The 27,906-nt window shown below is 40.2% G+C and overlaps 1 protein-coding gene and 33 non-coding genes across 37 annotated transcripts in view; 33 read left to right on the top strand and 1 right to left on the bottom strand.

Annotated features, from left to right (window-relative positions):
* LOC139951142 (polyamine-transporting ATPase 13A3-like) overlaps window positions 1-27,906 on the bottom strand; it is a 63,232-nt gene that overhangs the window by 27,773 nt on the left and 7,553 nt on the right. For 2 of the 4 annotated variants that reach the window (XM_071949999.1, XM_071949995.1), the window contains exons 2-10: window positions 10,248-10,305; window positions 7,715-7,882; window positions 7,104-7,162; window positions 6,331-6,403; window positions 4,827-4,906; window positions 4,026-4,103; window positions 3,308-3,377; window positions 954-1,091; window positions 303-369 (exon numbers count right to left, since the gene is read on the bottom strand). In XM_071949999.1, the coding sequence (XP_071806100.1) occupies window positions 303-369; window positions 954-1,091; window positions 3,308-3,377; window positions 4,026-4,103; window positions 4,827-4,906; window positions 6,331-6,403; window positions 7,104-7,162; window positions 7,715-7,882; window positions 10,248-10,304 (790 nt within the window). In that variant the 5' untranslated portion in view covers window position 10,305. Of the gene's footprint in view, window positions 1-302; window positions 370-953; window positions 1,092-3,307; window positions 3,378-4,025; window positions 4,104-4,826; window positions 4,907-6,330; window positions 6,404-7,103; window positions 7,163-7,714; window positions 7,883-10,247; window positions 10,306-12,753; window positions 12,830-17,663; window positions 18,529-27,906 lie in introns of those variants that run through there. The other 2 variants (XM_071949997.1, XM_071949996.1) reach the window with 2 other exon arrangements.
* Window positions 20,788-20,860, top strand: Trnak-cuu (transfer RNA lysine (anticodon CUU)). Its single transcript has one exon. It is a non-coding gene; the product is annotated as a tRNA-Lys (tRNA).
* Window positions 20,938-21,010, top strand: Trnak-cuu (transfer RNA lysine (anticodon CUU)). The gene has a single exon. It is a non-coding gene; the product is annotated as a tRNA-Lys (tRNA).
* On the top strand, window positions 21,099-21,171 carry Trnak-cuu (transfer RNA lysine (anticodon CUU)). Its single transcript has one exon. It is a non-coding gene; the product is annotated as a tRNA-Lys (tRNA).
* Window positions 21,249-21,321, top strand: Trnak-cuu (transfer RNA lysine (anticodon CUU)). Its single transcript has one exon. It is a non-coding gene; the product is annotated as a tRNA-Lys (tRNA).
* On the top strand, window positions 21,399-21,471 carry Trnak-cuu (transfer RNA lysine (anticodon CUU)). The gene has a single exon. It is a non-coding gene; the product is annotated as a tRNA-Lys (tRNA).
* Trnak-cuu (transfer RNA lysine (anticodon CUU)) lies at window positions 21,549-21,621 on the top strand. The gene has a single exon. It is a non-coding gene; the product is annotated as a tRNA-Lys (tRNA).
* On the top strand, window positions 21,699-21,771 carry Trnak-cuu (transfer RNA lysine (anticodon CUU)). Its single transcript has one exon. It is a non-coding gene; the product is annotated as a tRNA-Lys (tRNA).
* Window positions 21,849-21,923, top strand: Trnak-cuu (transfer RNA lysine (anticodon CUU)). The gene has a single exon. It is a non-coding gene; the product is annotated as a tRNA-Lys (tRNA).
* On the top strand, window positions 21,999-22,071 carry Trnak-cuu (transfer RNA lysine (anticodon CUU)). Its single transcript has one exon. It is a non-coding gene; the product is annotated as a tRNA-Lys (tRNA).
* On the top strand, window positions 22,162-22,234 carry Trnak-cuu (transfer RNA lysine (anticodon CUU)). The gene has a single exon. It is a non-coding gene; the product is annotated as a tRNA-Lys (tRNA).
* Trnak-cuu (transfer RNA lysine (anticodon CUU)) lies at window positions 22,312-22,384 on the top strand. Its single transcript has one exon. It is a non-coding gene; the product is annotated as a tRNA-Lys (tRNA).
* Window positions 22,462-22,534, top strand: Trnak-cuu (transfer RNA lysine (anticodon CUU)). Its single transcript has one exon. It is a non-coding gene; the product is annotated as a tRNA-Lys (tRNA).
* On the top strand, window positions 22,612-22,684 carry Trnak-cuu (transfer RNA lysine (anticodon CUU)). Its single transcript has one exon. It is a non-coding gene; the product is annotated as a tRNA-Lys (tRNA).
* Window positions 22,763-22,835, top strand: Trnak-cuu (transfer RNA lysine (anticodon CUU)). The gene has a single exon. It is a non-coding gene; the product is annotated as a tRNA-Lys (tRNA).
* Trnak-cuu (transfer RNA lysine (anticodon CUU)) lies at window positions 22,925-22,997 on the top strand. The gene has a single exon. It is a non-coding gene; the product is annotated as a tRNA-Lys (tRNA).
* Window positions 23,075-23,147, top strand: Trnak-cuu (transfer RNA lysine (anticodon CUU)). The gene has a single exon. It is a non-coding gene; the product is annotated as a tRNA-Lys (tRNA).
* On the top strand, window positions 23,236-23,308 carry Trnak-cuu (transfer RNA lysine (anticodon CUU)). Its single transcript has one exon. It is a non-coding gene; the product is annotated as a tRNA-Lys (tRNA).
* Trnak-cuu (transfer RNA lysine (anticodon CUU)) lies at window positions 23,397-23,469 on the top strand. The gene has a single exon. It is a non-coding gene; the product is annotated as a tRNA-Lys (tRNA).
* Trnak-cuu (transfer RNA lysine (anticodon CUU)) lies at window positions 23,547-23,619 on the top strand. The gene has a single exon. It is a non-coding gene; the product is annotated as a tRNA-Lys (tRNA).
* On the top strand, window positions 23,697-23,769 carry Trnak-cuu (transfer RNA lysine (anticodon CUU)). Its single transcript has one exon. It is a non-coding gene; the product is annotated as a tRNA-Lys (tRNA).
* Trnak-cuu (transfer RNA lysine (anticodon CUU)) lies at window positions 23,846-23,918 on the top strand. Its single transcript has one exon. It is a non-coding gene; the product is annotated as a tRNA-Lys (tRNA).
* On the top strand, window positions 23,996-24,068 carry Trnak-cuu (transfer RNA lysine (anticodon CUU)). Its single transcript has one exon. It is a non-coding gene; the product is annotated as a tRNA-Lys (tRNA).
* Window positions 24,146-24,218, top strand: Trnak-cuu (transfer RNA lysine (anticodon CUU)). The gene has a single exon. It is a non-coding gene; the product is annotated as a tRNA-Lys (tRNA).
* On the top strand, window positions 24,296-24,368 carry Trnat-cgu (transfer RNA threonine (anticodon CGU)). The gene has a single exon. It is a non-coding gene; the product is annotated as a tRNA-Thr (tRNA).
* Window positions 24,446-24,518, top strand: Trnak-cuu (transfer RNA lysine (anticodon CUU)). The gene has a single exon. It is a non-coding gene; the product is annotated as a tRNA-Lys (tRNA).
* On the top strand, window positions 24,596-24,668 carry Trnak-cuu (transfer RNA lysine (anticodon CUU)). The gene has a single exon. It is a non-coding gene; the product is annotated as a tRNA-Lys (tRNA).
* Trnak-cuu (transfer RNA lysine (anticodon CUU)) lies at window positions 24,745-24,817 on the top strand. The gene has a single exon. It is a non-coding gene; the product is annotated as a tRNA-Lys (tRNA).
* On the top strand, window positions 24,895-24,967 carry Trnak-cuu (transfer RNA lysine (anticodon CUU)). Its single transcript has one exon. It is a non-coding gene; the product is annotated as a tRNA-Lys (tRNA).
* On the top strand, window positions 25,045-25,117 carry Trnak-cuu (transfer RNA lysine (anticodon CUU)). The gene has a single exon. It is a non-coding gene; the product is annotated as a tRNA-Lys (tRNA).
* Window positions 25,195-25,267, top strand: Trnak-cuu (transfer RNA lysine (anticodon CUU)). Its single transcript has one exon. It is a non-coding gene; the product is annotated as a tRNA-Lys (tRNA).
* Window positions 25,345-25,417, top strand: Trnak-cuu (transfer RNA lysine (anticodon CUU)). Its single transcript has one exon. It is a non-coding gene; the product is annotated as a tRNA-Lys (tRNA).
* On the top strand, window positions 25,495-25,567 carry Trnak-cuu (transfer RNA lysine (anticodon CUU)). Its single transcript has one exon. It is a non-coding gene; the product is annotated as a tRNA-Lys (tRNA).
* Window positions 25,656-25,726, top strand: Trnak-uuu (transfer RNA lysine (anticodon UUU)). Its single transcript has one exon. It is a non-coding gene; the product is annotated as a tRNA-Lys (tRNA).

Raw genomic sequence — 27,906 nt, 5'->3', positions numbered from 1 at the left:
ATTTAGCAGATTATTAGAAGATAATAGATTCTAGCGTCCATGTTTGCATTTGACTTCAGCTCTGGTGGCCTTTGCCAGGGTTTTATTGGAAAATTGGTTCCGTTTTCGAAGCCAAGGCTTGGGCTTCGGGCTCCTGTTTCGGAAGTAATTTCAAAAGTGTGCGTTTCCTATAATAAAAATGGGACTTCAAAACAAGTGGACGCAGCCTGAAACGGACCCGAAGCCCAAAAGGTGGTTTCGAAAGAAAAAAAACAACAACTAGACATCCAAGCGCCCACGATCCATATAAAAATATTACTTACTTTGGCCTCCTCTGTTGACGGTAACGGTACCGGTTGTTTTCACCATCCGTCGCAGGGTAACACTTTGCTGAGAAGTAAAAATTCAAGATACTATAATGACTAAAAAGACTGACAAAAACACCTTTAAGGTTGTGGTACAATCTACGTCTCATTGGGCACGGACGTATTGACATAACACTCAGGCATACCAACGAAACATGGTATACCTCCATATCGCACCTTTCATTACACAGTTCTGGATACATCAATCGACCCACTAACTTCTTGATTTTTACTCGTTCAGTATTTAGAAAAAAGGCGAAACCCTTTTATCCTATGTTAAAAAAACACTTTCTATGTAGACTTGTTTACAAAAATTTAATGCGGTTACAGTGTAAAAACATAATAACTAACAAAAACAACTAAACAAGTTAATGTTTATTCATCTTTCCCCTCCCCCCGCAAAAAAATGTATCTTTGCAACGTCTGGAAATATTATTAGCTTTGAGAAAGGTATAAAACCAACATTGCAAAATGAGGTATAAGCATTTTCACCAACGTATTGCAAGATGCAGTAACAAATGACAGCCGTGTAGTATTAGGGGTGGGGCATCTCAAGGTTAAATGGGTGCGGCTGGGTGCGGCCATTATGCCAGTTGGGTTGTTACTTACAGTTCGGGTGCTGTACACCGTCAATGTGATTGAGATGAGAGACATCGCCATGATGGCCACTGAGAATAAGATGTAGTTGAAGCCAAAGATCCACAAGCAAATACTGTACACTTGGAACACGTAGAACGGATTCAAAGCCTGGAGGACGAGAGCAGTAGGTGCTATTATTATTATTATTTTTTAGTATTATTAAGTATGATTTATACAGGGTAGCCCCATCAGTGTAAAAATACTGTTCTCCCTGTGGCCCTGTAGAAAAGCAAAACACACATTATGTACAGGAACATGAAGCAGAGAAAAACAAAGCACCAAATTGCCAATTAGTTGCTAAATGACATTTGACAAAGGTATAACCACATTGTTAAGCACAGACGATTTATTGCTAAGCAGCAAAGGGTTGCGAGCTTAAAACGGTATTCAATGTATGTACATTGTATTTTACCGGTAGCCGTTATACTTCTGCTTAGCATGATGAGTTCCACATCTGCCAAGGCCTGATTTAATAAAGCCGACGTCCAAGCGACTGATCGTTTTGTCTGTGAAACTCTTAACTGACGCAAACTCGCTTAACAGCATAATGTTTGCTTTGGGGAAAGCTAAGTGTGGAAAAAGTTCACTTGACGTGGTTATTTTATCTGGTTATTTTGTGGGGGGGTTTCTTTTTGATAAGCAAATACGCGCTTCTGTGAAGCCGTGTACTTTTGCTGGGGCTCAAATTAGTCAACGTGTAGGCCTACTGCACAAACCTCAATTTTGCTTTTCAATTCGAGAAGAAGAAAAAATCTGGCCTGCATATTATTCTCTTCATGAGGCAGTCTGGAGACATGTATACAGGAGCCCCGTTCTAGTTCACACGGGGTCAGAGCTAGCCAGGGTAGCTGCTTTCGTCGAATTATTTCTGCATCTAAGAGTCGCCACTTGTGTCCTTCCTCACTGGGCCGGATGGATCTTCTCAATGGGAAGACGCATTTTTGAGCGTCTTGCAGACGCACGGTGATACAATCTTATAAATCGATGCGATTGAGACGCCTGTGGCGTCTCCTCTGGGATGTTGTGATCGAGAGGAGATTTTTTTCTTGGCTGAAGAAGTTGAGAAATCTGGGGGCTGAACTAGAGACTCACTCTGGTATCCTTTTCATCGTGTATTTGATTACTGGCTTCATGCTTTTATATACAGGTCACCAGACTATGGTTTTATTGAGGTTTTGGCTATGACGTCACATTCGTATATTTTGGCAGAACGAACTATAATGGGCGGCCATAAGTGCAAATGGAAAAGCTTAGAAATCTTGGACCTGGATTATTAGAGACTAACTCTGGTATCCTTTTCATGTATTTGATTAAAGGATTGCTCTTCTATATACAGCCCACCAGACTATGGTTATGAGCAACAGAGGTTTCTTCTATGACGTCACGGCTTTATTTTTTCGGGGATGTTGTGATCGAGAGCAGGGGCCGATTTCATAGAGCTGCTAAGCACAAAAATTTGCTTAGCATGACATTTTTGCCTTGATAAAAACAGGATTATCAAACAATTTTCCATGTGATTTTCAGAATAACCAAACAACAGCTGAAAACCAGTAACAAGCAATATGCAACAAATGAAAATTTAGTTGGTAATCCTGTTTTTATCAGGGCAAAAATTTCATGCTAAGCAAACTTTTGTGCTTAGCAGCTCTATGAAATTAGGCCCAGATTCTTTCCTGGGCTTCATCAGAACCTGATAAATCTTGGAGCTGAGGTAGCCCATGTATGACTCTTCCTCTGTGCTGAACACAACCCGGAAGACCTGATACAAATGCAATATGAAGAACTCCTCGGCAGTGCCAACATTGAAACATCTTTTAATTGAGATTCGAATAGCTCTGTTTAGTGCTCATGATATATACCCAATACGGCATTGGACTAGTTTCGTTGGTTGGAATAGGTGTCTGACGTCAGCTACTTTAGATTTCACTGGAAAAGCCGTATGACCCACACTTTGCATGCAATTCTCTAAGGGAATACCAACCAGTGGTCAAAGTTGAATAATATATAGGTCAGTTTTTTACATCTTCAATTTCTTAGATTGCCATTTTTGTCATCGATTTTTTAAATTGTTTTTATTAAATCGATCGATCAAACTGACTTAAACAGATGTTTAGAATGCCAGAAAGACAACAAGTTCCCCGATCAAATCAAATACAATTTAGGAAAGGAAAAGCAGACACGCACAACAATAATGTCCCGGTGTGCCCCAAATTACGAAACCTCCGCTAAATATAGAGCACTCGGAAAAAGTTGAATTTTTCTGCATAGTATCCACTTATGCCCTAAACATTCAGTGACCTTCTTAATCAAAAAAAATATCTTACCTCTTGAACGAAAAGTACAAATATGGATCGCAGAGCTATGTCTATTTCATTTGGGCCGTATAAGTCTCGCCTGGTGGGAAGTAAAGACAACATTGTGGGGTTCAAAATTAACTTCGAAAACTGATATCAGAGAGTTACGGGCGGGGGAACTCACCGCCAAGGTCAATAAGATGAGAACATTCAATAGTTTTCATACGTTATGCGGGGGAAAGGTAGTTTGCGTTGATCCCCAAAATTACCAAGTTGACCTTTGCGTAAACGTTGAATTCGACTATTCCCTTGTGTAAACATAATACATAATGGATTGATTGGGTTAACTGTTTACTGTCAGCAAACCCCGCCGAATGATATTGTGGCATTTATTTCCGCGACCCAATTCCAGCTGGCATGGGCTCAAGTTGCCAAACTACGTAATTTAAGAATAACCAGTTTTGGAATCTTGGATAACAAAATCCTATAGTATCTTATGTTATGTTATATTATGAATAATACTAATAGTTAAGACGAGTTGCTCTTCAAGGGTTGCTCAGTGATAACAAAATCACATAGCATTGTATAGGTTTATAAACATTATAAAAAATAAAAATCCTTTAATTGATCAGTATGTAAGCGCGTGAAAAGTGACGTCATAGATCATCCAATCGATAGGCATATTGGTGATCGATTTTCGATGGTCCCCCTGTAGCTTGCAATAACACAAATTGAACCATTTTCTAACCTGATCTTCTGTTCGTCCGCTGTGAATCCAGTGAAGGCATCGTACATATCGGAACAAGGTACTCCGCTCTCAAGTCCCCTAAAGAAAATAAATCACTTAAACTTGTAAAACAAGGTAGCAGCAAAGACAAACCCCCTTTTTTTATAATGGTTTGAAAATAAATCTGCGCCGAACTGTTCAAACTCTCTTGAACTGACATGCTTACTACACAGACTGGGGTGTTAAAATGACACTGCGGTGATGTCACTTGTAGGTATAATTTGTTTTTTTACCCACTGATGTGTATCAGTACTTTCCAAACTTCTGTGAAAAAAAATCCGGAGGCTAATCACCTTTTTTCCACAGAAAGTATAACTGAGTATACAGTGCTAACCACACATACATTGTGTTAAAATAACACTAACTTCTGCAAAGATAATTACTTGGTGTTTTTTAAACACCTTCATATGTTAATTGTGATTCCCTCTTGGGCATATATATGTGACAACACCCATGGTGTCAATTTCAACACTTCAGGTGTTGCAGTGTACAACAGGGCCCAATTTCATTTGCTTAAGCACGAAAATAGATTGCTTATTTTACACATGTTACTGGCCAAAATGTCATGCCATATACATTGCTTGTGACTGGTATTTAGCTGTTTATTTACTTAGCATAACAATTGAGTGGAGTCTTGGCCGGTAATCTGGTTTAATAAACAAGGATTTTTTTGCTTAAGCAAAATTTTGTGCTTAAGCAGCTCTATGAAATTGGGCCCAGAATTCAATGCAATTGAAAGATTGGTCTGTGGAAGTACTTTACCGTAATCTGAAGAAGTTGTAGCCCTCCGTTTCCCAGATGTATTTCAGCTTTTGAAACCGAAAGAAACGCATGAACTCTTGCTATCAAGAAAATCAAATGAACGCAATAATGTCAAAGGTTACGGTGAGCATGTCAAAGGGTCAGGGTGGTAAAGCAATACAAATTTACCATCCGGTCTTAAATTAAAAAGAAATTAAAACAAAAGGAAGTACCAAACCATAATCTAGCATATATACAAAATAAAACGAGTTGTCTTTTTTGTCCTTACGCAGCAGTGACCTGCACGTTTGTTTAACACATTTTTAGTGCGTTTTTGTTTATTTTATTTGTACTTCTGCGAGTAGTCTTCCTCATTTTCATTCCTGAACTGTTGTGCAGAAAGTTCTTTTATACTCTCACAATTGTTGAATTGCTTAATGCAGCCAAAAATGCCAGAAACACCATTCGTTTGCTTGTAGTACACAGTACTGATGATGGACATGACAATGGTTAAACGTCTGTTTCAAGTGTCAAAACCGGGACTTTAACCCATCGTTAGACTTGATTCAAGTCCCGTTCTCGTGCGAGAAGTTCCGTAGTAGCGCGCATATCCGCCGTCAAAATAGCTATTGTGGTGGTCCCGGCACAGGTTGGGGGAGTTTTATGATGTAAGGCGATGGTCTCTCACGGGATTGGGACTTGAGTCAAGTCTAACCCACAATCTGCTGACCAGGAATACCAGAGCTTGAGTCCTTGTTCTTATCCACTCGTTCACGACACGTCATGATACTATTCATGTGTGTCCAATACTTACTCGTGTACTTTGTAAACTATACAATTATTTGTTTTTCAAATCCCCGGGTATATTTGATAAACTCCATTATCATAATCAAATCGAGCTGTGTACATATGGAATATCAATATGTGTGGATTTCAAAATGTCACAGGCAAATAACAAACACTCTGTGAAAATTATGACTTTACTTCCGTTCATGCAGTTATAGATCAACAAAAGTGCAATCATTATTTTGACTTGTGTGCAAGGTGGGAATGTCATCTTGAAAGATTCGCTCTAAGCACCGTGTGAAAAGTTCTGTAAATGAAGACCACAATAATAGAGCATACCGATCGAAACGTCGGGTCTTTAAACAACCTGTTTTCCACAATGAAAAAAACATCTCTTAGATTTTACCCTTGCTACTCACGGGCGTAAAAAGAAAACTGAATACTACAGACGGTTAAGAATCAAGACACTGTGGCAACTCAACGTGAAAAACAAATGCTTTTAACGTCTCAACCACCATATAACAAGATATGTTTCTTGACATCCCGACCCGCAAGCAAAAACCCGCAATAGTCAATTTATTTTTAACAACACCATAAAACCATACCGATATTTGGAACTATTTGTTGGTGCAGAAACAAGATCACTCTCCACCCAAAAGCCAAAGAAATGAAGTAGTTAACATTTTTAAAACATCAACCAAACACGAATTAGAAATGTGGAAAAGCACTTTGCCCATACCTCATGGCTCTGGTCACCGTTTGTCTTGTTTGCATTGTCACATTTCGTTTCCTCAACTTTCTTCCTTTTTTCTCTGTGAGGCAGAAAACAAAATGATCATATATTTCGAGACATGGAGTTCAAATATAAAGAACAATGAAATTGGTATTTATCTATTTTATATTTCAATAACGGAGTCCGAACACCTCACACTCTTAAAATTAATGCCAACAAAAACTTCCTTTGTTAGCCTTAAACAGTGTAACAGCAATTCGAGAATAATTTCACTTTGAAGTAATGGATGAAATATCTCAAATGTTAGACCCCAAAATTAGAATCTGAGAAGCGATACTGTCAGTAACGCTTCTCAGAGTGTGTGTTTCTCGCGGACTATTCTTCCCGTGCGGACATAATAACCGCTCTGGCAACCTCGCTACCATGGGTAGCGCGCCGTATCACGCTAGCTCTGCGTACGTCTCTAACCCCTGGGAGGGAAACTCCAGTGCGTGTCTTTGATTGGCCATCATTTACGCACAAAATATACAATTGAGCAAGGCATGCTGGGAAAAAATGGCGCGGCGAGATCGATCACCCCTGGGCACGAGGTTGCCGCTCTGGATCATCGGTGATATATCAAAAATATAAAAAAATAAAAATTGACCACCATTTGAAATGAAATGTTCACAGGATATTCTTATTGTATAAACATCTGTTTTTAATATAGGATGAAGGTAATCAGCTGGATCAAAAAACCAAAGGTGAATTTTCCCTTTAACACCAATGTCTGGACTTACGTTGGTAATGCGTCCTTTGAAACTTGTACACGAACCAGGAACCACTGTTTGTACATATCCTGTTAATTAATTGGAAATAAAATATTTCATATCTGTGCTGTCGAGAGAAAAGGGTTAAGAAGGAATATCTTGATATTTCCCCTGCCAATAACAATATAAGTTGACTAATACAATGTGTCTATATTATTGGCTGGTAAACTTTATCAAGCAAATTGTAAGCAAAGTAATGTTTTGCTTCAAACAATTTGCTTGTTATGGGTAACTTTTGGAAGGTGGGGTCTAGGACAAGTTTATTTAAAGTAATCCGACTCTCGTTACCCGGTCCTAATATTCTCAAGCCTGTCAGCTCAAAAACCTGCTAGCGCATAAAACTCTTCCTTACCAGAAACAGGTTACAAGCCAAAATCACATGTGGTGACTGGTGCCCCACTTAATATTTGCTTAGCAAAGAAATTTGTCAAGCAGTATTTTCTGCTTACACCTGTCTGGACTGTGGCCCTCGATAAGTGGATAGTTCGATGGCACTCTGGAAGTTCCATACTGTGAACTGGGTGAGAAATTATTATGCAAATCGTTAACATTTTCCACCAATCACGAGACCTTTCACTTACTTTTAGGAGCACTGTGTCCGCCTGGTCCAATCGTGTCTGCCGATACATGAACTTTGCTTTCCAGTTGGGCTTCCAGTACAATGCTGCGATGAAGATACCCAAAGTGAATAAGCCCAAGATGTAACACAAAATAGTCCTGGGAATATTTCGTTTGAGGCCATAGCATTCCTGCGTGGTTAAGAAAACAACAAAAGATAACTATACTATACATCGCGGAGTCAAATTAAATTTCGAGCCTGCTTGTCAAAGTACTTGGCACGTTAATTTTTCAGTCAGACAGAATTTTAAGTAAAAATGAGGTCAAACTTTACTCAGGAAACTTTATAAATAGGCTGAGTCCGAATAAGCGGCTTCTTTCGGTTATGGCTATGGCTGTAACACCACGTTAATATGCTCTGAAACACAGGCTGCCCTTAGCAACATACTTTGCCACGGTCGCAGCTGCGTCCGTGTACCCGCCAAATCAAACACGGACGCCAATTCAAACACGGCCTCCAATTCGGACTCAATCTGGCAGTTTAGCCCTTAACCGAAGAAGGTAATAGGAGATTAACTTATTCCTTTAAAGACCAGCTTGCGAGGAAAACGACTACAGGTGATCTTTGCTGAAATTTAGTCTTTGAAGGAAATTTAGTTCACATGAGAGGATAACATGAACGAAAAAAAAATGAGTATAAATCTATCTTTAACAAATCAAAATCAACAAATAAATGTTTATCTTGGTAGATGAAGGTTTTTTCTGCAAAATTGCTTTGAATACCACTCTTGATCCATAAACCCCATTTACCAGGAGCTCCAAAATATGCTAAAGCAATTTAATGAAATCATGCAACTAAGTTGTCACATTTATGATCTTATAGCCCCTGAGTATAGGCGAAATGTATTGTAGGTTTTGTCCGATATGCCAGTGTGTTTCTATGGGCCTCCTGTGCCAAAACGTGATTCTGATGAGTGGAGCGGCCCTTGATTTTATGACCAGAGATTGAATAATAATAAATCAATAGTAATAACCAAAGTGTATACTTTGTTCAGTGAAAGCTGCGGGCGTTAGTTTCTACGCGGACCTTCAATTCACAGTTCTTTGCACTTTTGAGGAAAATTCTTCATGATTCAGATTTAGTTAATTACTCCCAAAGGGAAACCAACGTAACTGCGGGTAGGGTCATTTTAACGACGTCACACCACACGTAATGTTCAATGTGACACGAAGTTAATGGGGTTGCAACACCAGGCCGAAGCAATCCCTCATAATTCTCATTCATCCTCGGGTGCATTTGACTGGGTATCCAGAAAAAAAAGAGTCGAGAAAAAAACCTCAATGATCAGTAATTACCACCCAGGGCCCATTTTCAGCACAACAAGTATTTAAGCACAACAAAAGTATGCTTACAAGAATAAGGTTACCAGCCAAGCTACGATGTCACGTGCACAATATGTGACTGGTATCCTGCTCATTGCTGCTAAGCAGAACATTATTAAGCAATATTTTCTGCTTAAGCAGCTCTACGAAATTGGGCCCAGCTGTTCTGCGTACTACGGAAGTCGGATTAATTAACTTTAAAATCACTTCAACAATGATGTTGTTGCAGATTTTTTTTTTGGTGTGATTTAAAAACTGAGCTGATCATTACAACGTTACAACATGTGATCATGGGTTATGAAAAGCTCCAGGCAGTGTGATTTAAAAACTGAGCTGGTCATTACAACGTTACAACATGTGATCGTGGGTTATGAAAAGCTCCAGGCTAATTAAATCTGAAAGTCGGAACAAGTCAGTCTACTGGAAATAAAGGAATGCAGATGGTTTATTGTGCACCTAGTGTTCCGTTGACTATTATATGGGCGTGGCTTCATCCACATGAAGGGGGTGAAATTAAACGATCACCTGCCCGAAGAAGGGTTGAGGGTAACTGAATTTATGGGGAGATTTAAAATACTAATAGCGTTTTATTTCATATCCAAAGCTCTTCCTTTTTAAACTAGCTTTTCCCTACCTCCATCATGGTTTTAAAGAGGTTTTCCCGTCCAATTTCAACAAAAGATCCATTAACTTTAACAATCTGCTCGTTGAATTTCGTTTTTAAATGAATGCTCCGTTGAATCAGTATGCCATATAAAGGGGTAACTCAATTTCAACGATTTTGCATTCAACGGGAAAATGTTATCGTTCAAAACCATTGGATCGCGAAGACCGAGAGGCTGATTGTCAGCCATCACTTCGGTGTGTTATAAAGCCCGGTCCATACTTCCTGCGAACACAGTTCAACTGTTGCGAATTATTCGTTGTGATTTGTGACGTCAGTATTTGTATCGCATTCACATGAAGTATGAGCCGGGCCTTAAGTTGTAGAAATTCAACTGAACAAAAAACACCGATGAAAATATGATTGTTTAAAAGCTTGTTTTGTGTGACTCGTTCCTCTCAGTGTTTAGCTTGGCAGGTAGAACAGCCTAAAACGCCCGGTTGCCCGGCAACAACTTGGAAAACAAACTAGACCACGGTGGCAATGTTTCGGTTCAAATTCAAACTCACCACTTCGTCTTCACCACCCTCGTTGAGTATCGTCCGTTCTGGAAGTGGAGAATGCATCCTGAAAAACGAAGAGGACAAAATGAGTCGATTAATTTTATTTATTTAAACCACCCTCAGGGTCATTTTGACAGAGTCCATGTCATACTGATCCAGATATGGGTTTACTTGTTGGTGTCTACTTCAGTTTGTCTTCGTCCATGTTAGATACATTGGTTGTACCACGGTTGTACATGTTTGTCTGTAGGTTACGGAGCAAAAGTATATCCCTTAATCTTAATGTTGTCATTGCTGCATTGAATTGTTGTGTTTTTAAAATAATTGGTATTACGTTCTTAATTTCTACATAATTGTACTTTATTGTTTGGATGACATCAGCATTGAAATACATTGGAGCAATCAGCACTCCGCTTCAATTGTGAAATTCAAACAACTCCTCAAAAGATATCAAAGTTGGAAAAAAAGGTGGAAGAAACAGAACGAAGGGGGGGGGGGGGACACACATCATACAGCACTGGTCAACAATGGTCCGATGTAAACTGACAACTTGGCTATAGGATGACATCCCATTAGTAGAAAAAACGGTTTGGGTATAAAGGAATTACTCTGGTACACATGAAGGTTTTGGGTGATTTGTCAGCATGACGTCATTACGATGGTCACTAATCATCTTGTTTGATGTCAAAACAATAACTTATATAGGCGAAATATTGACCCATCATGACCTCTGTCCTTAATACTCGCGGGAGTCAAACAGCGTGACGTCACCACCACTGGGTGAAACAACATAACCTTTCAACGTAGCCCTATCCTATTGATTGCACACATAATTGCACACATAAAACTTAATAAGTCATTTGTCGGGTTGATTGTGAAAACATACACAATACAAGATTTATTTCATATTCACTACCTTATGGGGACCGATAACACAACAGGAAAGGGAACACAAAAGGTCTTCATAGGGGGCCATCTATAAGATGAGGTGCTCCACAAGTAATTTTGTGTAAAAGGTCTATGCATGGGGGTTTTTAACTACAGTAACAAAGGTATAAGCAGGATGTCTCCACAGGGATTCAAGAAAACATATTGTGTGTATGGATTTCACATATGTATTATTTCTTTAAAAATGTGAATGAGTGTAAGCCTATGGATTTCACATGTGTATTATTTGGTCATGCTTGGCCGATCCGGCCTCGCACGCAGAGTGAACTTGAGTCACACCAAGGTTCAGGAGTTGAAAATAAACACGTAATAATTCTACTACAAAGCACATTGCTGGGAAGCAAATGTCAGGGCAAGGTCTGTCAGTGCCTGGGAAACAAAACCTAATAAAGAACGCATTTAAGCATCTCATGTACAACCATATAGCAAGGGTACAACCAGCCCACGTGAAGTCAAAGAAATCAAAAGAACTTGGGTGATCAGAATAGCTGATATATATATCAACGCAGAGTCCGAAAATGTTCTCTTCTGTAGTCAAATGTAAAGAAAGACAAGTTCTCAAAGAGAACATACACACAACAAGTAAACATATATACACATGGTGTTACAGCAAACCAAATATACATTGATACCTCGCTATAACGTCTCAAATCCCACATTCAGGGCCGATACTTCAAGGAGGCAACGAAGGCGATTGCCTCCACGCCCCCTGGTTATTGCCTTGGTGGCCTTGAAATGCTCCCGTAGAAATTTACAGTTTCCTTTACCAATGAACAAATGCCTGGTGTCCTTGCCCTTTCGAAGCATATAACTTGCTATAGAGATAGGATTTACAGTTTCCATTTGTCGCCACGTACCGTTTCCGCTGAATGCCTTACACCAAACCCATCCTATACCATCCATTGTACTGCCAGCCTTCCAAAGTTTGTTTTTATGGCAATGTGTTATTACTGCACATGCCCCCACTTTTATAGGGACTCCTCCCCCATTTCTCTTCCACATGGTTGGAGACATGAAGTTCATTACGTTGCTGCCTGTGTAGTTTTATATGAGGAATTGTTGGAACCCTGGTGGTCGTATGTAAGTGGAAAAGCATGCCCTGATCAGTCGTATATGATACATCACTAACATTAATAATGTCAGTGCAGGCATCAACAGACGCCATTGACATATAATAACATAAATGCCAATCTCATATAATTGACCTAGGGTGCTTTGAACCACCCGAGCACTTTCGTGTTAACTGTAAAAACACATTTCTTCTCCGAGATTCAATTAAGCTTGCAGTAGCCCTATATCATAAACACAAATCTGCTTACTCCAATACACCTCTGAGAACAGATATGACATGTTAGAGAAATCAATGCAAGTCTTCCCAGTTTGTTAAAAGAGCAAAATCTTACCCCATCACCGAAGACTGGACATCCGAAAACCTGGTAAAATACCCACGACAGGCTTAAATTTGAGTCAAATCGGTTACAAATCTACGTATGCAAATGATAACCACACATGAAATCAAGTCTTCCCAGGATCGATACACGTTGTTAAGACAGCTTAATCTTACCCCATCATTCGATGTCAACATCCGAAAACCTTGTAAAGTATCCAGGAGCAAAGAAATGCACAGGTTTAGATTTGAGTAAAAACCGCTACAAATCTACGTATGCAAATGGTAACCACACCACATGAGCTCATCCTTAGCTAACATGTACTTAACTTAAACCATTAGTTTAAACATGGGACCAGACTAAACTACAAACAGTTTATTGAGCTATTATTAGTTTTTCGCTGTCTACAGTCAAAGTTCGGCCAAATCAAGGACTCGTGGAGCCGTGTATACAATGCTATGTTATTCCTAGTGCAATCAGGCACAGCATTAGCCTTGCGTAGCTTCATTCAACCACAGGTAACCGTACAAAAACATACCGTAGATTATGTTTTACCACCCCTCCCCCCCCACCCTAACCCCATCCCAATGCGGCATTTCAAGTCTTTTTTTTTTTAAAGAGATGGCACATTTTTCTTCCTATATGGTTTGGTAAAGGGGCCATGCACAATAAGTTACAGAGGTATCATTCGCTCTCTATAGAGCACTTATGATAGAGATAGCTGTGTTAATCTCATAGAGATAAAGTAAGGAAGGTATTTTTAAACAAACTACTTCCGTAGAGGTATTTTGTCAACAGCTCTCCGTTACTCGCTACACTCTAAAAACACCCGGGTCAGAATTGACCCAGATTTGGGTACCAGGGGGCCAGACCAATTTCTAGGTCAGTTTGACCCGGAATCCGTGTTAATATGTCCCGGTATTCGAGTAAAAATCCCCGCTTTTAACCAAATCTCTGGTCACAATAACACGGATTCCGGGTCAAACAGACCCAGAAATGGGTCTGGCCCCCCTGCCCCCTGTGACCCAAATCCGTGTCAATTCTGACCCGGAAGTTTTAAGAGTGTACCAAGTAAGTTTTTATGCTTACAATTATTTTGAGTATTTACCAACAGAGTCAAGTGCCTTTAAAATAACGCATAATATCCACAAAGTGCGCTGTGGCCACCCATCACACATGCAGAGCAGTGTTAACGCATTCCAAGGACGCTCCAGCGTTTATTGGAAAAACTGTCATCTCGGAGAAAACGGTTTTTTATTGGAATCAATGACACAACGAGATGAGATTATTTGGGGCAGGATAAATTCAGCTGTCTTCTTTTGTGTAGTGACGCCCTTGGAATTCTGCGGTGGTGAAGATGCAATTAAAATGCTGAGGAGTTTTGTTTCTTGTGGGTATGAAAAGTAAAGTCAACGGGAGAGATGGGCCGGCGGGAGGAGAGCGAGGAGGTTTTGCTTGAGGTGTTCGAAGCATCGACTGGTTGGTCGAAGGACAATGTACCAGACTAGAAATGAACAAGATTTTTTAACAGAGGATATAGTGGGGGTGATTTTTAGTATGTCTTCAGCAACATCTTCTTCAATAGATTGGAGTTTGCTGTTGTGTGAAACCGATTGAATGTTGCGATGTTTGTCAATTGCTAAGGAACGGACGATTGTGGCCATACTTTTTTTTTTTAACACGAGGGTTCCAGAAATAAATATTTTGATATCTTTACGAAGATAATATCACCTTTGAAGTTATAGATGGATAGACTTTTACTAGTTTTATTGATTATCCGTGGTACATTGTTTGAAATATAATATTATTCATGCAGGAGTCGTGAACTTGACGTTTGGGTTTTCTCGTAAACCTCGGTGATATCTATAGGCCCCTATAGGATTAATACAATCAAACGTTTAAAAAACAAAACAAAGATATAAATGACGTTCCCTTTAAATATAAATTTACTATCACTGACATAGATAGTACACTGGTATCGTAAAAACCCGTCCGGGAGTCCACAAAATGTGCTAGCAAACTGCCCCCAGTAAAAAGAAAATCGGCTTTCCAAAACGGAATGTAATACACAAAATTCCGTAACCTAAACTGTTGTTCTGTGTTTTGTGGAAGATTGGGGGGGGGGGACTTGCCCCTTGCGCTGCCCTGGGGCAAAATCGACAATAATATTATAGGTTTTGAAAACTTGTTTTTGGACTGGATTCTTTTGAACGAAACTGATAAACAAAAATGCTAATATATTTTGAAAGACAGAAGGGGTATATCTGCCCCCACCCTTGCCCTCGGCGTCACGAACCATAACTACGCCACTGGTGGCAGGCTATATATCATTGCTGACAAACTTGCAAGTTGGTTGTTTTGTGTGTTTATTGGAAACCATAGCCCAGCTGCATATAATTGCATCAACAGACAATTTTGCTTAACAATTTTGTGCTAAGCAAAAGATGAGAGCAGGATATCAGAAGTGATGCACGTGATATGGATGTTTGGCTGGTAACCTTTCTTGTGTATCCATAGTTTTGCTGTGTTTATGGCTACTTGTTGTGCTTAAGCAGTGCTTTGAAATTGGGCTTCGATTTTGTGAATAAATAAATTTTTCTCTTTCAGACACCAATTTATCTTCGAGTATACAAGAAATGACAAAACTTGCATAGAGTAAGGGAGATCGTAAAATATTTAGAATATTTCACATACATGGAGAACGAAAATTCCGTATCCCGGGAAATGTTCAAGTTTGTTCATCAGAATATGAAATAATTGGTTTATTTTCAGGGAACTTTCTAAAGAATCGGAAAACGTTGGCTCTCAAAATTAATATAATGCGATACACCCCCTGAAGTACACCATCCCGAAAGGAATATTCTTACCATAAGCAGTGATTGGCATTTGTACCTTCCTTCGACATTAACAAAGTATTTCAACTGTTCGAACTGAGCAAATTAATAACAAAAGTTGCAATTGTCGCCATGTACATCCATTATCTACAGCAAATAATAGTTTGACACAAGGTTGAACCCTTTTTGTGTCGAGCGACTTTCTGAAACTTCTGAGTGATTTTTTTCCATAATAGTGACACCTAAACACCCCAAGTTCTGGGTAATTTATTATGAAATAATATTCTTATTTCAATTTTTATACGAGTTGCAGAACGGGGTCAAGTTATACTTCGTCATGTCATTGTTCACATTGTTATCATATGGGAAAATAAACGACTATGTGATTTGTTGTGTGGTCATTGTTATTGCAGACAGTATAAGTTCATGGCTGGGTTACGGACCTCGCTCTATTTATTCATGGTAAACTTGACTTTCTGCATTCTAGCGTGGAAAATCCAACGAAATCATTCAATAAACTCTAAAATGAGCGATCCGTGTAAACAAGGTTAACAGTGGATGTCTGATAACACAGAATAATAGAATACGGACAAAATGTGGGTTCGAAAGTTGGCGTCATCTGCTCAGGCAGGTCTACGGTCAGTAGTGCAATTAGTATGGATTTCATAAAATTGCTTTTCCATCATTATTTTGGAGCTCATTGTTAATGCAGTTTATGGTGTTTTTTATGTGTCTTTTTTATACAAGCCCACCATGGAGATCAGGTCGCGTCAGTGGTAACTTTCACCTCTGTGGGCCTCAGTTCAAATCCTACCTCAGACCAAAGGATTGGGTTTTGAACATTTTCAAAGTACAATATTTATTTGTTGAAGTTTGATTTGTTTTCTTCAAGTTTATACACGTTTTCATTCAGTGACTTTTTGATCATTGTACGAGTATGACATTTTGAACTAACGACCCTGTACACAGAGCCGACGACATGCCTATCATACCAGTGTTGGTTTAAAGACACTATTGGTAATTACTCAAAATAATTATTAGCATATAACCTCACTTGGTAATGAGTCAGGGAGAGGTTGATAGTATAAAACATTGTGAGAAACGGCTCCCTCTGAAGTGATGTAGTTTTCTAAAGAGAAGTAATTTTTCCATTAATTTTATTTCGATACCTCAGATATAGAATTTGAGGTCTCGAAATCAAGCATCTGAAAGAACACAACTTTGTGTGACAAGGTTTTTTTCTTTCTTTCATTATTATCTCGCAACTTCAAAGACCGATTGAGCTCAAATTGTTACAGGTTTGTTACTTTATGCACATGTTGAGATACAGCAAGTGAGAAGACTGATCTTCGACAATTACAAATAGTGTCATGTGTCTTTAAGAGGACCTTACCACGTCCCTTATACCACACACCTGTAGATTGAAGAAGTCCGGAACTTAAAGTTTGTGAGTCAAACTCAAATGTTTTCAGAGAGGGCAACTCGGCACTAACAATAATTGCCAAGTACAGAGAAGCATTGTGGCATAATGAAGTACCAGCTCAAATGATGTGCAACTTGTGTAAAAAAAAATAACTGCCGCGTACCAATACCCGTATGACTATGAAATAAATGTTGTTGTGGGATGGGGTGGGTGCCCATCTATTATTATGCCGACTACACTAAAGCAAATATTTGTTAAACCGATTAAAATCTCTCTCTGTCAGTGCATCCCAGTGGTATGGCTCTGTTGATGTTATTTATTTATAGGAACATGTGCAATGTACAAAAGAAATGCAAACATTAGCAAAAACTGAAAAATGTCGAGTGTTTGATTTGAAACCCACTTTATCTAGGCTCATATAAGTCTGTTACATTGTTTAAAAATCACAGTGAGAGAGCGCAAAGATTTAGTGCAGCTTAACAAAGAAACTTGCCAAGGTAGGCAGTTCGTCCTCTGCCTGCTAGCTTTCTCAATCTCAATCCTACCCTACTCTCTAAATGTAAAGGGGTGAAAACACCACTCTTTACATTTCGAGTTGTCCCTCATATCGCTCTTTAAAAAGAGTGGTGGTTGTTTCACTCTTTAGAAGGTTTCACTTCAGGACAGAGTGAAAATCACTCAAAAAGATGCAAACATCAATCTAAAAGAGTGGAAGACCACTCGAAGAAGAGTTGTCCATCATATGGCTCTTCAAAGAGTGCCTTTTCACTCCTTTGCATTTAGAGAGTAACAGAAGAAAATATTGAAAATAACATTATAAAAATCCTACCTGGCTATTTGAGATGACAAATTGTCCGATTTATTTGTTTCCTATCTGCAACGTCTTAAGCAGCACGAGCAGAACGGAATAATCTTGACAACCACAGATAGTTAGGATAACTTTTTACCCTCAACACACTCCACTAAGTTCTGGCTAGAATGTTCAAAAGATGGACTCGAACATTACTCGGGGATGTCCGTGTTCAGAAAGATCTCCCAACCCCCAAATCTGGAGACTTGCGATCCCGAATACCAGGTACCTGAGTTGATCCAAGTTCACGAGGTCATTTCTCAAACTTCGTGCTAGCTCTATGAGCTTGAAACAAGGGCCAAATCTTCACCTCAATGAAGCCTGGGCAAGTGCTGGTTGTAAACCGCAACTCCAAGCTTAGCACACACGGTTCAGGGGAAAACGAAAAATATCCAAGTCAAATTAATGTTGCGTTGATGGCAACAGCTAGCGAATCGAGTGAATGAAACCACAGTAAATAAAGCTTGTCCTGAACATCCACTAGAACTCTCCGGATAACCAATATGACAAGGGTGTCTATGACTGAAGTCCAACCCGTTCGTTCTCAGTCCACACGAACTGTCAACGCAATGACTTTTTGGGGGGTTATGCCGAGGTCCCGTTGTCAACCGTCTCCACCGCGCGTCACATCTCCAACTGGACGGGATGAACGCTTCGTCGACACGGCCTGGGGCAGTTGAAGAGGCGCGGTGCAGCCGTGCGCCCCAAAAGGAGAAAACAAATAAGACTGTGTTGTGTATCAAGCTCGGAGCTCACTCCGTGATACGATGAATGAAACCGGCTCAGCAATGATACAAAACCACCCCCGCTGGTGAAATTCCCGGTACTGCACTAAATACTGACTTTCTACCAGTTACGCAGTCGTTTGTAATCAAAGCCATAGGAGATTCACACGCACTGACTTTGTAAGAGATCATTCCGAATATTCCATTCTCGTCGTAGGGGTGAATATACTCATCAACCAATTTATGCGACTCCAGAAGTGAAATTAGTTTTACCATGAAGCCATATGTTTTTCCCATAGGGTGAAGATATTGAATACCTAAACAGATGATAAATCAAACCTGGATAAACCCACGGTAGCAAACTGAGACGAAGTAGTCTAAAGTGGGCAATTATGGCTGTTTAAATATGAACAGCCACTTTTAATCTATTTAATAAACACCACTCACTAATATTCAGCAATCCCGTATTTTGTTTGTGCATTTTAGAGATAGTCGCTTGCACAAACGACCCTCGTTCCCTTTGTTTTCTGTCTTGACCCCCTTCCAACCCCACCCAACCCTATCGCCTACTCAAAGTTAATCTTGGTGATTACTCTAAAGGTCTAGGTGACCTGGGGTCAGGGTTGTGATTAGGTATAATGTACTGTCAGGGTTATGATTTAGGGTAACTTTTTCACATTATCCTAGCTCTCGAGGGAGGCAGCGACTTAACGACACATTTGTGTTTGATTTCAGTGATTGATTTATTGATTTGATTGATGATTGGTTTTTAAAGCCTGTTACATTTAAAGGGGGAGGTTTAGAAAAAAAAATATTATGCACATTCGAGTCAGTTATTAGACAACGGAAAACCTGCCAACTTATCTTATATAGTTTTCAATGCGACACCATGCATTTTACAGACAACCAAGTGCTGGCAATCTACATTATAAAGGAAATAAAGCATTCACAGTTCAATTTCAACAGCACAATTTGTAAAGCAGGATAAATAGGAAACGATAAAAAAATTTGGGACTTAGATGAGAGGAAAATCCCAATGAGGAAAACCCAAGCACTCAGGTACGAACTGAAAATCCAATCCCAAGACTCCGGTCTGTGGTGGGATTCGAACCGGGGTACACTGAATGTGAAAGGCACCACGGCGACCAGAGTCATGGTATGCTCCTATACAAGACGCAGCTTTACAAAATGTCCGTCGTGCTACCAAAGAATTTGTATGCGGCTTTCCTCGGCTGTAAACATCGCCCTTTCTGACAAGTCGCTAGGACACAACTGTGGATTACGCCAAAATGATGACATCACTGCTCGTCAGAGTTTGTCGGAGAATTTATGTTTGGCATTTATACCTTGACCCAGTAAAGTGTATAATTGCATTCGGTTTTTATCCACACTGAAACAATCCAACGGTATTTACAAATGTGTAAACACCTGCAATCGGGAACCTCCTAATCCCCCTCTTTTATATTTAAACTTTTTGGCAACAGCTCACATTGGTTTTTGACAATTTCCAACCGGGGACGCTTCCCCAACCGGGAACCCCAACTGGGAACCCTATTGTCATCTCTTGTTGTCCCCGGTTTGATAGTCTATACCCACAGACACCTTCACCATACAGTGGATATCGGCTTAGGATATTTCACCAATTATGGCCGGACTAGCCACCTACTTAAAAAACAAAAAAGATACGTAACAAACTATGTACTCTCCCGGAGGGATATCAAGTACGACTGAGAGTTGCGAGGATATTAAGGCAGTGATTGGGGAGGGTTGAACGGCAGGTGGTCTCCACCATGAGACAGGAAATTCACTTATTGATGAGTCCGGGAGATAACAGCATGGAGAGCTGAAGATGACATGCCTGCATCTGTAGCGACTCACGGGGGGATCTCAACCCCCTCTCCCCTCAAAACCACAGCCTCCCGCCGGCGGGATAGACACACACTCACACGAGGAGATTCATTTCCTGGGCTTCGATCGAAGCTCCTTTGCTATGTATCCTATCATCTCAACATCTTAAGTCTTGGGAGTCAAAATCAAGAGGAAATAACAGTAGGATGTGAGGATGTATGTACCTTATTATTATTATTTGATCTCTTTTAACTTTACATAAACATTGACAGAAATTATTTCCTCCGTTTCTGTGATTATAATGACTGTGTAGTCAAATTTGTCAATACATTATCGAGAGTTTCGATGGAAAATTTATTGTTTACAATTCTTTTTGTAAGTCTAATTTAATTGGGATAATTATAGTTTACATGGCAACGCCCAGATAATTGTGGGGTTTTTTGTTACATAAATTTTCGTTTTGATTTTATTCGTCCGATGAACTAAATCGTGACACAAAAACTATTCCCCGATTCACAGATCGAAAACTAGCCTGGTTAGCTCAGTCGGTAGAGCATGGGACTCTTAATCCCAGGGTCGTTGGTTCGAGCCCCACATCGGGCGATTTATTTATATTTTGTTTAGTTGAAACAACCTTTGTTAACAAATTATGAAACAGTCAATCAAAGAGTAATTCGTCAGCCTGGTTAGCTCAGTCGGTAGAGCATGGGACTCTTAATCCCAGGGTCGTGGGTTCGAGCCCCACATCGGGCGATTTGTTTTTACTTTATTTAGTTGAAACAACTTTTGTTATTTTTTGGATGACAAATTATGAAACAGTCAATCAAATACTTTTTTGTCAGCCTGGTTAGCTCAGTCGGTAGAGCATGGGACTCTTAATCCCAGGGTCGTGGGTTCGAGCCCCACATCGGGCGATTTATTTATATTTTGTTTAGTTCAAACAACTTTTGTTGAAAAATTATGAAACAGTCAATCAAAGACCCTTTCGTCTGCCTGGTTAGCTCAGTCGGTAGAGCATGGGACTCTTAATCCCAGGGTCGTGGGTTCGAGCCCCACATCGGGCGATTTGTTTTTATTTTGTTTAGTTGAAACAACCTTTGTTGACAAATTATGAAACAGTCAATCAAAGACCCTTTCGTCTGCCTGGTTAGCTCAGTCGGTAGAGCATGGGACTCTTAATCCCAGGGTCGTGGGTTCGAGCCCCACATCGGGCGATTTATTTATATTTTGTTTAGCTGAAACGACTTTTGTTGACAAATTATGAAACAGTAAATCAAAGACCCTTTCGTCTGCCTGGTTAGCTCAGTCGGTAGAGCATGGGATACTTAATCCCAGGGTCGTGGGTTCGAGCCCCACATCGGGCGTTTTATTTATATTTTGTTAAGTTGAAACAACTTTTGTTGACAAATTATGAAACAGTCAATCAAAGAGTATTTCGTCTGCCTGGTTAGCTCAGTCGGTAGAGCATGGGACTCTTAATCCCAGGGTCGTGGGTTCGAGCCCCACATCGGGCGCTTTATTTATATTTTATTTAGTTGAAACAACTTTTGTTAACAAATTATGAAATAGTAAATCAAAGAGTAATTCGTCATCCTCGTTAGCTCAGTCGGTAGAGCATGGGACTCTTAATCCCAGGGTCGTGGGTTCGAGCCCCACATCGGGCGATTTATTTATATTTTGTTTAGTTCAAACAACTTTTGTTGACAAATTATGAAACAGTCAATCATAATCTATTTCGTCTGCCTGGTTAGCTCAGTCGGTAGAGCATGGGACTCTTAATCCCAGGGTCGTGGGTTCGAGCCCCACATCGGGCGATTTATTTTATATTTTGTTCAGCTGAAACGACTTTTGTTATTCTTTTGAATGACAAATTATGAAACAGTCAATCAAATACTTTTTTGTCAGCCTGGTTAGCTCAGTCGGTAGAGCATGGGACTCTTAATCCCAGGGTCGTGGGTTCGAGCCCCACATCGGGCGATTTATTTATATTTTGTTTAGTTCAAACAACTTTTGTTGAAAAATTATGAAACAGTCAATCATAGACTATTTCGTCTGCCTGGTTAGCTCAGTCGGTAGAGCATGGGACTCTTAATCCCAGGGTCGTGGGTTCGAGCCCCACATCGGGCGATTTGTTTTTATTTTGTTTAGTTGAAACAACCTTTGTTGACAAATTATGAAACAGTCAATCACAGACCATTTCGTCAGCCTGGTTAGCTCAGTCGGTAGAGCATGGGACTCTTAATCCCAGGGTCGTGGGTTCGAGCCCCACATCGGGCGATTTATTTATATTTTGTTTAGTTGAAACAACTTTTGTTAACAAATTATGAAATAGTCAATCAAAGAGTAATTCGTCTGCCTGGTTAGCTCAGTCGGTAGAGCATGGGACTCTTAATCCCAGGGTCGTGGGTTCGAGCCCCACATCGGGCGCTTTATTTATATTTTGTTTAGTTGAAACAACTTTTGTTAACAAATTATGAAATAGTAAATTCAAAGAGTAATTCGTCAGCCTGGTTAGCTCAGTCGGTAGAGCATGGGACTCTTAATCCCAGGGTCGTGGGTTCGAGCCCCACATCGGGCGATTTGTTTTTTACTTTATTTAGTTGAAACAACTTTTGTTATTTTTTGGATGACAAATTATGAAACAGTCAATCAAATACTTTTTTGTCAGCCTGGTTAGCTCAGTCGGTAGAGCATGGGACTCTTAATCCCAGGGTCGTGGGTTCGAGCCCCACATCGGGCGATTTATTTATATTTTGTTTAGTTCAAACAACTTTTGTTGAAAAATTATGAAACAGTCAATCATAGACTATTTCGTCTGCCTGGTTAGCTCAGTCGGTAGAGCATGGGACTCTTAATCCCAGGGTCGTGGGTTCGAGCCCCACATCGGGCGATTTGTTTTTATTTTGTTTAGTTGAAACAACTTTTGTTATTTTTGGGATGACAAATTATGAAACAGTCAATCAAATACTTTTTTGTCAGCCTGGTTAGCTCAGTCGGTAGAGCATGGGACTCTTAATCCCAGGGTCGTGGGTTCGAGCCCCACATCGGGCGATTTATTTATATTTTGTTTAGTTGAAACAACTTTTGTTATTTTTTGGATGACAAATTATGAAACAGTCAATCAAATACTTTTTTGTCTGCCTGGTTAGCTCAGTCGGTAGAGCATGGGACTCTTAATCCCAGGGTCGTGGGTTCGAGCCCCACATCGGGCGATTTATTTATATTTTGTTTAGTTGAAACAACTTTTGTTAACAAATTATGAAATAGTCAATCAAAGAGTAATTCGTCTGCCTGGTTAGCTCAGTCGGTAGAGCATGGGACTCTTAATCCCAGGGTCGTGGGTTCGAGCCCCACATCGGGCGCTTTATTTATATTTTGTTTAGTTGAAACAACTTTTGTTAACAAATTATGAAACAGTCAATCAAAGAGTATTTCGTCAGCCTGGTTAGCTCAGGCGGTAGAGCATGGGACTCTTAATCCAAGGGTCGTGGGTTCGAGCCCCACATCGGGCGATTTCTTAATATTTTGTTTAGTTTAAACAACCTTTGTTGAAAACTTATGAAACAGTCAATCAAAGACTTTTTGTCTGCCTGGTTAGCTCAGTCGGTAGAGCATGGGACTCTTAATCCCAGGGTCGTGGGTTCGAGCCCCACATCGGGCGATTTCTTTATATTTTGTATAGTTGAAACAACTTTTGTTAATAAATTATGAAACAGTCAATCAAAGAGTATTTCGTCAGCCTGGTTAGCTCAGTCGGTAGAGCATGGGACTCTTAATCCCAGGGTCGTGGGTTCGAGCCCCACATCGGGCGATTTATTTATATTTTGTTTAGTTGAAACAACTTTTGTTAACAAATTATGAAATAGTCAATCAAAGAGTAATTCGTCTGCCTGGTTAGCTCAGTCGGTAGAGCATGGGACTCTTAATCCCAGGGTCGTGGGTTCGAGCCCCACATCGGGCGCTTTATTTATATTTTGTTTAGTTGAAACAACTTTTGTTAACAAATTATGAAATAGTCAATCAAAGAGTAATTCGTCTGCCTGGTTAGCTCAGTCGGTAGAGCATGGGACTCGTAATCCCAGGGTCGTGGGTTCGAGCCCCACATCGGGCGCTTTATTTATATTTTGTTTAGTTGAAACAACTTTTGTTAACAAATTATGAAATAGTCAATCAAAGAGTAATTCGTCTGCCTGGTTAGCTCAGTCGGTAGAGCATGGGACTCTTAATCCCAGGGTCGTGGGTTCGAGCCCCATATCGGGCAATTTATTTATATTTTGTTTAGTTGAAACAACTTTTGTTAACAAATTATGAAACAGTCAATCAAAGAGTATTTCGTCAGCCTGGTTAGCTCAGGCGGTAGAGCATGGGACTCTTAATCCAAGGGTCGTGGGTTCGAGCCCCACATCGGGCGATTTCTTAATATTTTGTTTAGTTTAAACAACCTTTGTTGAAAACTTATGAAACAGTCAATCAAAGACTTTTTGTCTGCCTGGTTAGCTCAGTCGGTAGAGCATGGGACTCTTAATCCCAGGGTCGTGGGTTCGAGCCCCACATCGGGCGATTTCTTTATATTTTGTATAGTTGAAACAACTTTTGTTAATAAATTATGAAACAGTCAATCAAAGAGTATTTCGTCAGCCTGGTTAGCTCAGTCGGTAGAGCATGGGACTCTTAATCCCAGGGTCGTGGGTTCGAGCCCCACATCGGGCGATTTATTTATATTTTGTTTAGTTGAAACAACTTTTGTTCACAAATTATGAAAAAGTCAATCAAAGAGTATTTCGTCAGCCTGGTTAGCTCAGTCGGTAGAGCATGGGACTCTTAATCCCAGGGTCGTGGGTTCGAGCCCCACATCGGGCGATTTCTTTATATTTTGTTTAGTTGAAACAACTTTTGTTAACAAATTATGAAATAGTCAATCAAAGAGTAGTTCGTCAGCCTGGTTAGCTCAGTCGGTAGAGCATGGGGGTCTTAATCCCAGGGTCGTGGGTTCGAGCCCCACATCGGGCGATTTATTTATATTTTGTTTAGTTCAAACAACTTTTGTTGACAAATTATGAAACAGTCAATCATAGACTATTTCGTCAGCCTGGTTAGCTCAGTCGGTAGAGCATGGGACTCTTAATCCCAGGGTCGTGGGTTCGAGCCCCACATCGGGCGATTTATTTATATTTTGTTTAGTTCAAACAACTTTTGTTGACAAATTATGAAACAGTCAATCATAGACTATTTCGTCTGCCTGGTTAGCTCAGTCGGTAGAGCATGGGACTCTTAATCCCAGGGTCGTGGGTTCGAGCCCCACATCGGGCGATTTATTTATATTTTGTTCAGCTGAAACGACTTTTGTTATTCTTTTGAATGACAAATTATGAAACAGTCAATCGGAGACTTTTTGTCTGCCTGGTTAGCTCAGTCGGTAGAGCATGGGACTTTTAATCCCAGGATCGTGGGTTCGAGCCCCATCGGGCGATATGATTGGTTTTTTGTGTTTTTTCTTCTTATTTTGAGCAACTTGGTTTTTTCTGTGTTTTTTGTTGTTGGGGGGGGGGGGGGGGGTGTTATGAAAAGTTATGAAACAGTCAATCAAAGACGCTTTCGTCAGCCTTGTTTGCTAATTCGGTAGAGCATGGTTCGAGCCCCACATTGGGCGAGTATTACTCTCTTTTTTTACTTGGATTTTTTATTATAAATTCGCTTTTAAGAGGCCTTCAAAAAAGCTCAGCCATCAGGGGCATGTAGCGAGGCTTTTTCGACGATAGATGGCAGCAGACTATTCATGTAGGCTCACTTTGATATTAACCGACAAAGGTGCAGATCAATTTCATTATTGTATAGTTCAGGCTTGAGCGCGTTATTTGAATGGGCATAAAGAAAACGAGCTAGAGTGCGTGGAACAAGGGTATCGCCTCTTTGTGAAAATAAAATGATATAAAAATATTGATAACAGTCAAGTAAAACAACCAGGAGAGAAGAACTAACAGCAGAGTCGCATTTCACACCAAGTCAGACTGCCTGATCGATGGAAATTATGACATAGTTACGCCGAAATTCTGATTTGACCAGTGAAGCATCTTGCCTGCCAGGAATGATCCGTCTGTACAACAAGGTCACTCTTTTGAGATTTATACAAGTAACAGTTGAACAATGAGTTTATAACTCATTGTTCAACTTGGTAACATGTAATTGGGAGAGGCTGATAGTATACAAATATTGACTGCTTCGAGTGCTATGGTTAAAACTATGACTCCCGAGGTGATCCACGGAGCGTTTTATTTTCCCGAGGCGAAGCCGAGGGAAAATAGAACGCTCCGGGGATCACCGAGGGAGTCATAGTTTTTAACCATTGCACGAGTAAAAGCAGTCAATATTTGTTTTATAACACCCCAAACATTTCTAAAACCTGTATTATTATTATTAAGTTACAGACCTGAATGCTACAATCCACGGACGACGCGAACACAGATTGCAAACACTTTTACCTACTGTGTTGCATGTAGTGTCGGACAATCTGAAATGGTTACAGACTATTAATTTATCATCCTCGTACACGCAACGGACGTCTGGGTAATGCACGCCGTGTGCTAGTCTGTCGGACTAGCGCACGGCGCCATGTGCTAGTCTTCGGACTAGCGCATGGCAAACCGACGCTCTATCACACGGTCGTCGTCTAGCAAAACTAAGACATGTCATGTGACGCGCTCTAAACCAATGAGCAGGCACAATACTTGCAAGGGGTGTTATAATATAAAACATTGTGAGAAACGGCTCCCTTTAAAGTGACATAGTAGAAAGGAGTAATTTTCCACGAATTTGGTTTCGAGACCTCATGTTTAGAATTTGAGGTCTCGAAAACAAGCATCTGAAAGCACACAATTTCATGTGACAAGGATGTTTTTTCTTTCATTGTTATCGCGAAACTTCGACGACCAATTGAGCTCAAATTTTCACAGGTTTGTTATTTTGTGCATATGTTAAGATACCCAAGGTGAGGAGACTGGTCTTTGACAATTACCAATACTTGGACACGTCCAGTGTCTTTAACGTAGCAGAGAACTCGGGAATTTGCGCCCTGCAGTAAAGTTGCAATGAACGAAGAAACAGTTCACAAAGTCACCATCATCACTCTTTGGGTTCAAGCTGGGTTGTTTAAACAACTGCTTTTCTCGTTTTACCCCGCGGGTACATCTAAAGTCACGAGATCCCTCGAGTTTTCATCTTGTCTTCCCTCTAGGTTTGTAAGGATACAAAGTGACCTGCCCTGTGACCTTATCAATTGAACTTAAAGTGCGATGGTTGAGATATAGAAATCCTACCGAGAGCCCCTCTTTGAATCGTTTCTCTTCTCTTTGATGCAAACTGGGACTGGGGAACATTCCTCCACAGGTCAAAATACTGGTATTTTCTCATTCATTATCGTTTTGCTAATTTTGGCAGACTGCCATCACCATTTAGAAGTACGGTTTAAGTTTCTACTTAGTTGTATCAATGGTTGCTATAGAATACGTCTCTAAAATGGGTTTATGTGTGTTGACTTGAAGACAACCTAACTACAAGCCCCCCCCCCCTCCCCAATTAACAAACAAACACTTTCCACAAAACTAGCATACCGTGCTGCAAAACAAACCCGAAAGGTCCACAGTATTTACGTT

This window comes from Asterias amurensis, chromosome 18, assembly GCF_032118995.1.
Source record: "Asterias amurensis chromosome 18, ASM3211899v1".
Lineage (NCBI taxonomy): Eukaryota > Metazoa > Echinodermata > Asteroidea > Forcipulatida > Asteriidae > Asterias > Asterias amurensis.
The sequence above is the reverse complement of the archived record's forward strand: the minus strand, read 5'-3'. Positions and strand labels throughout refer to the sequence as shown.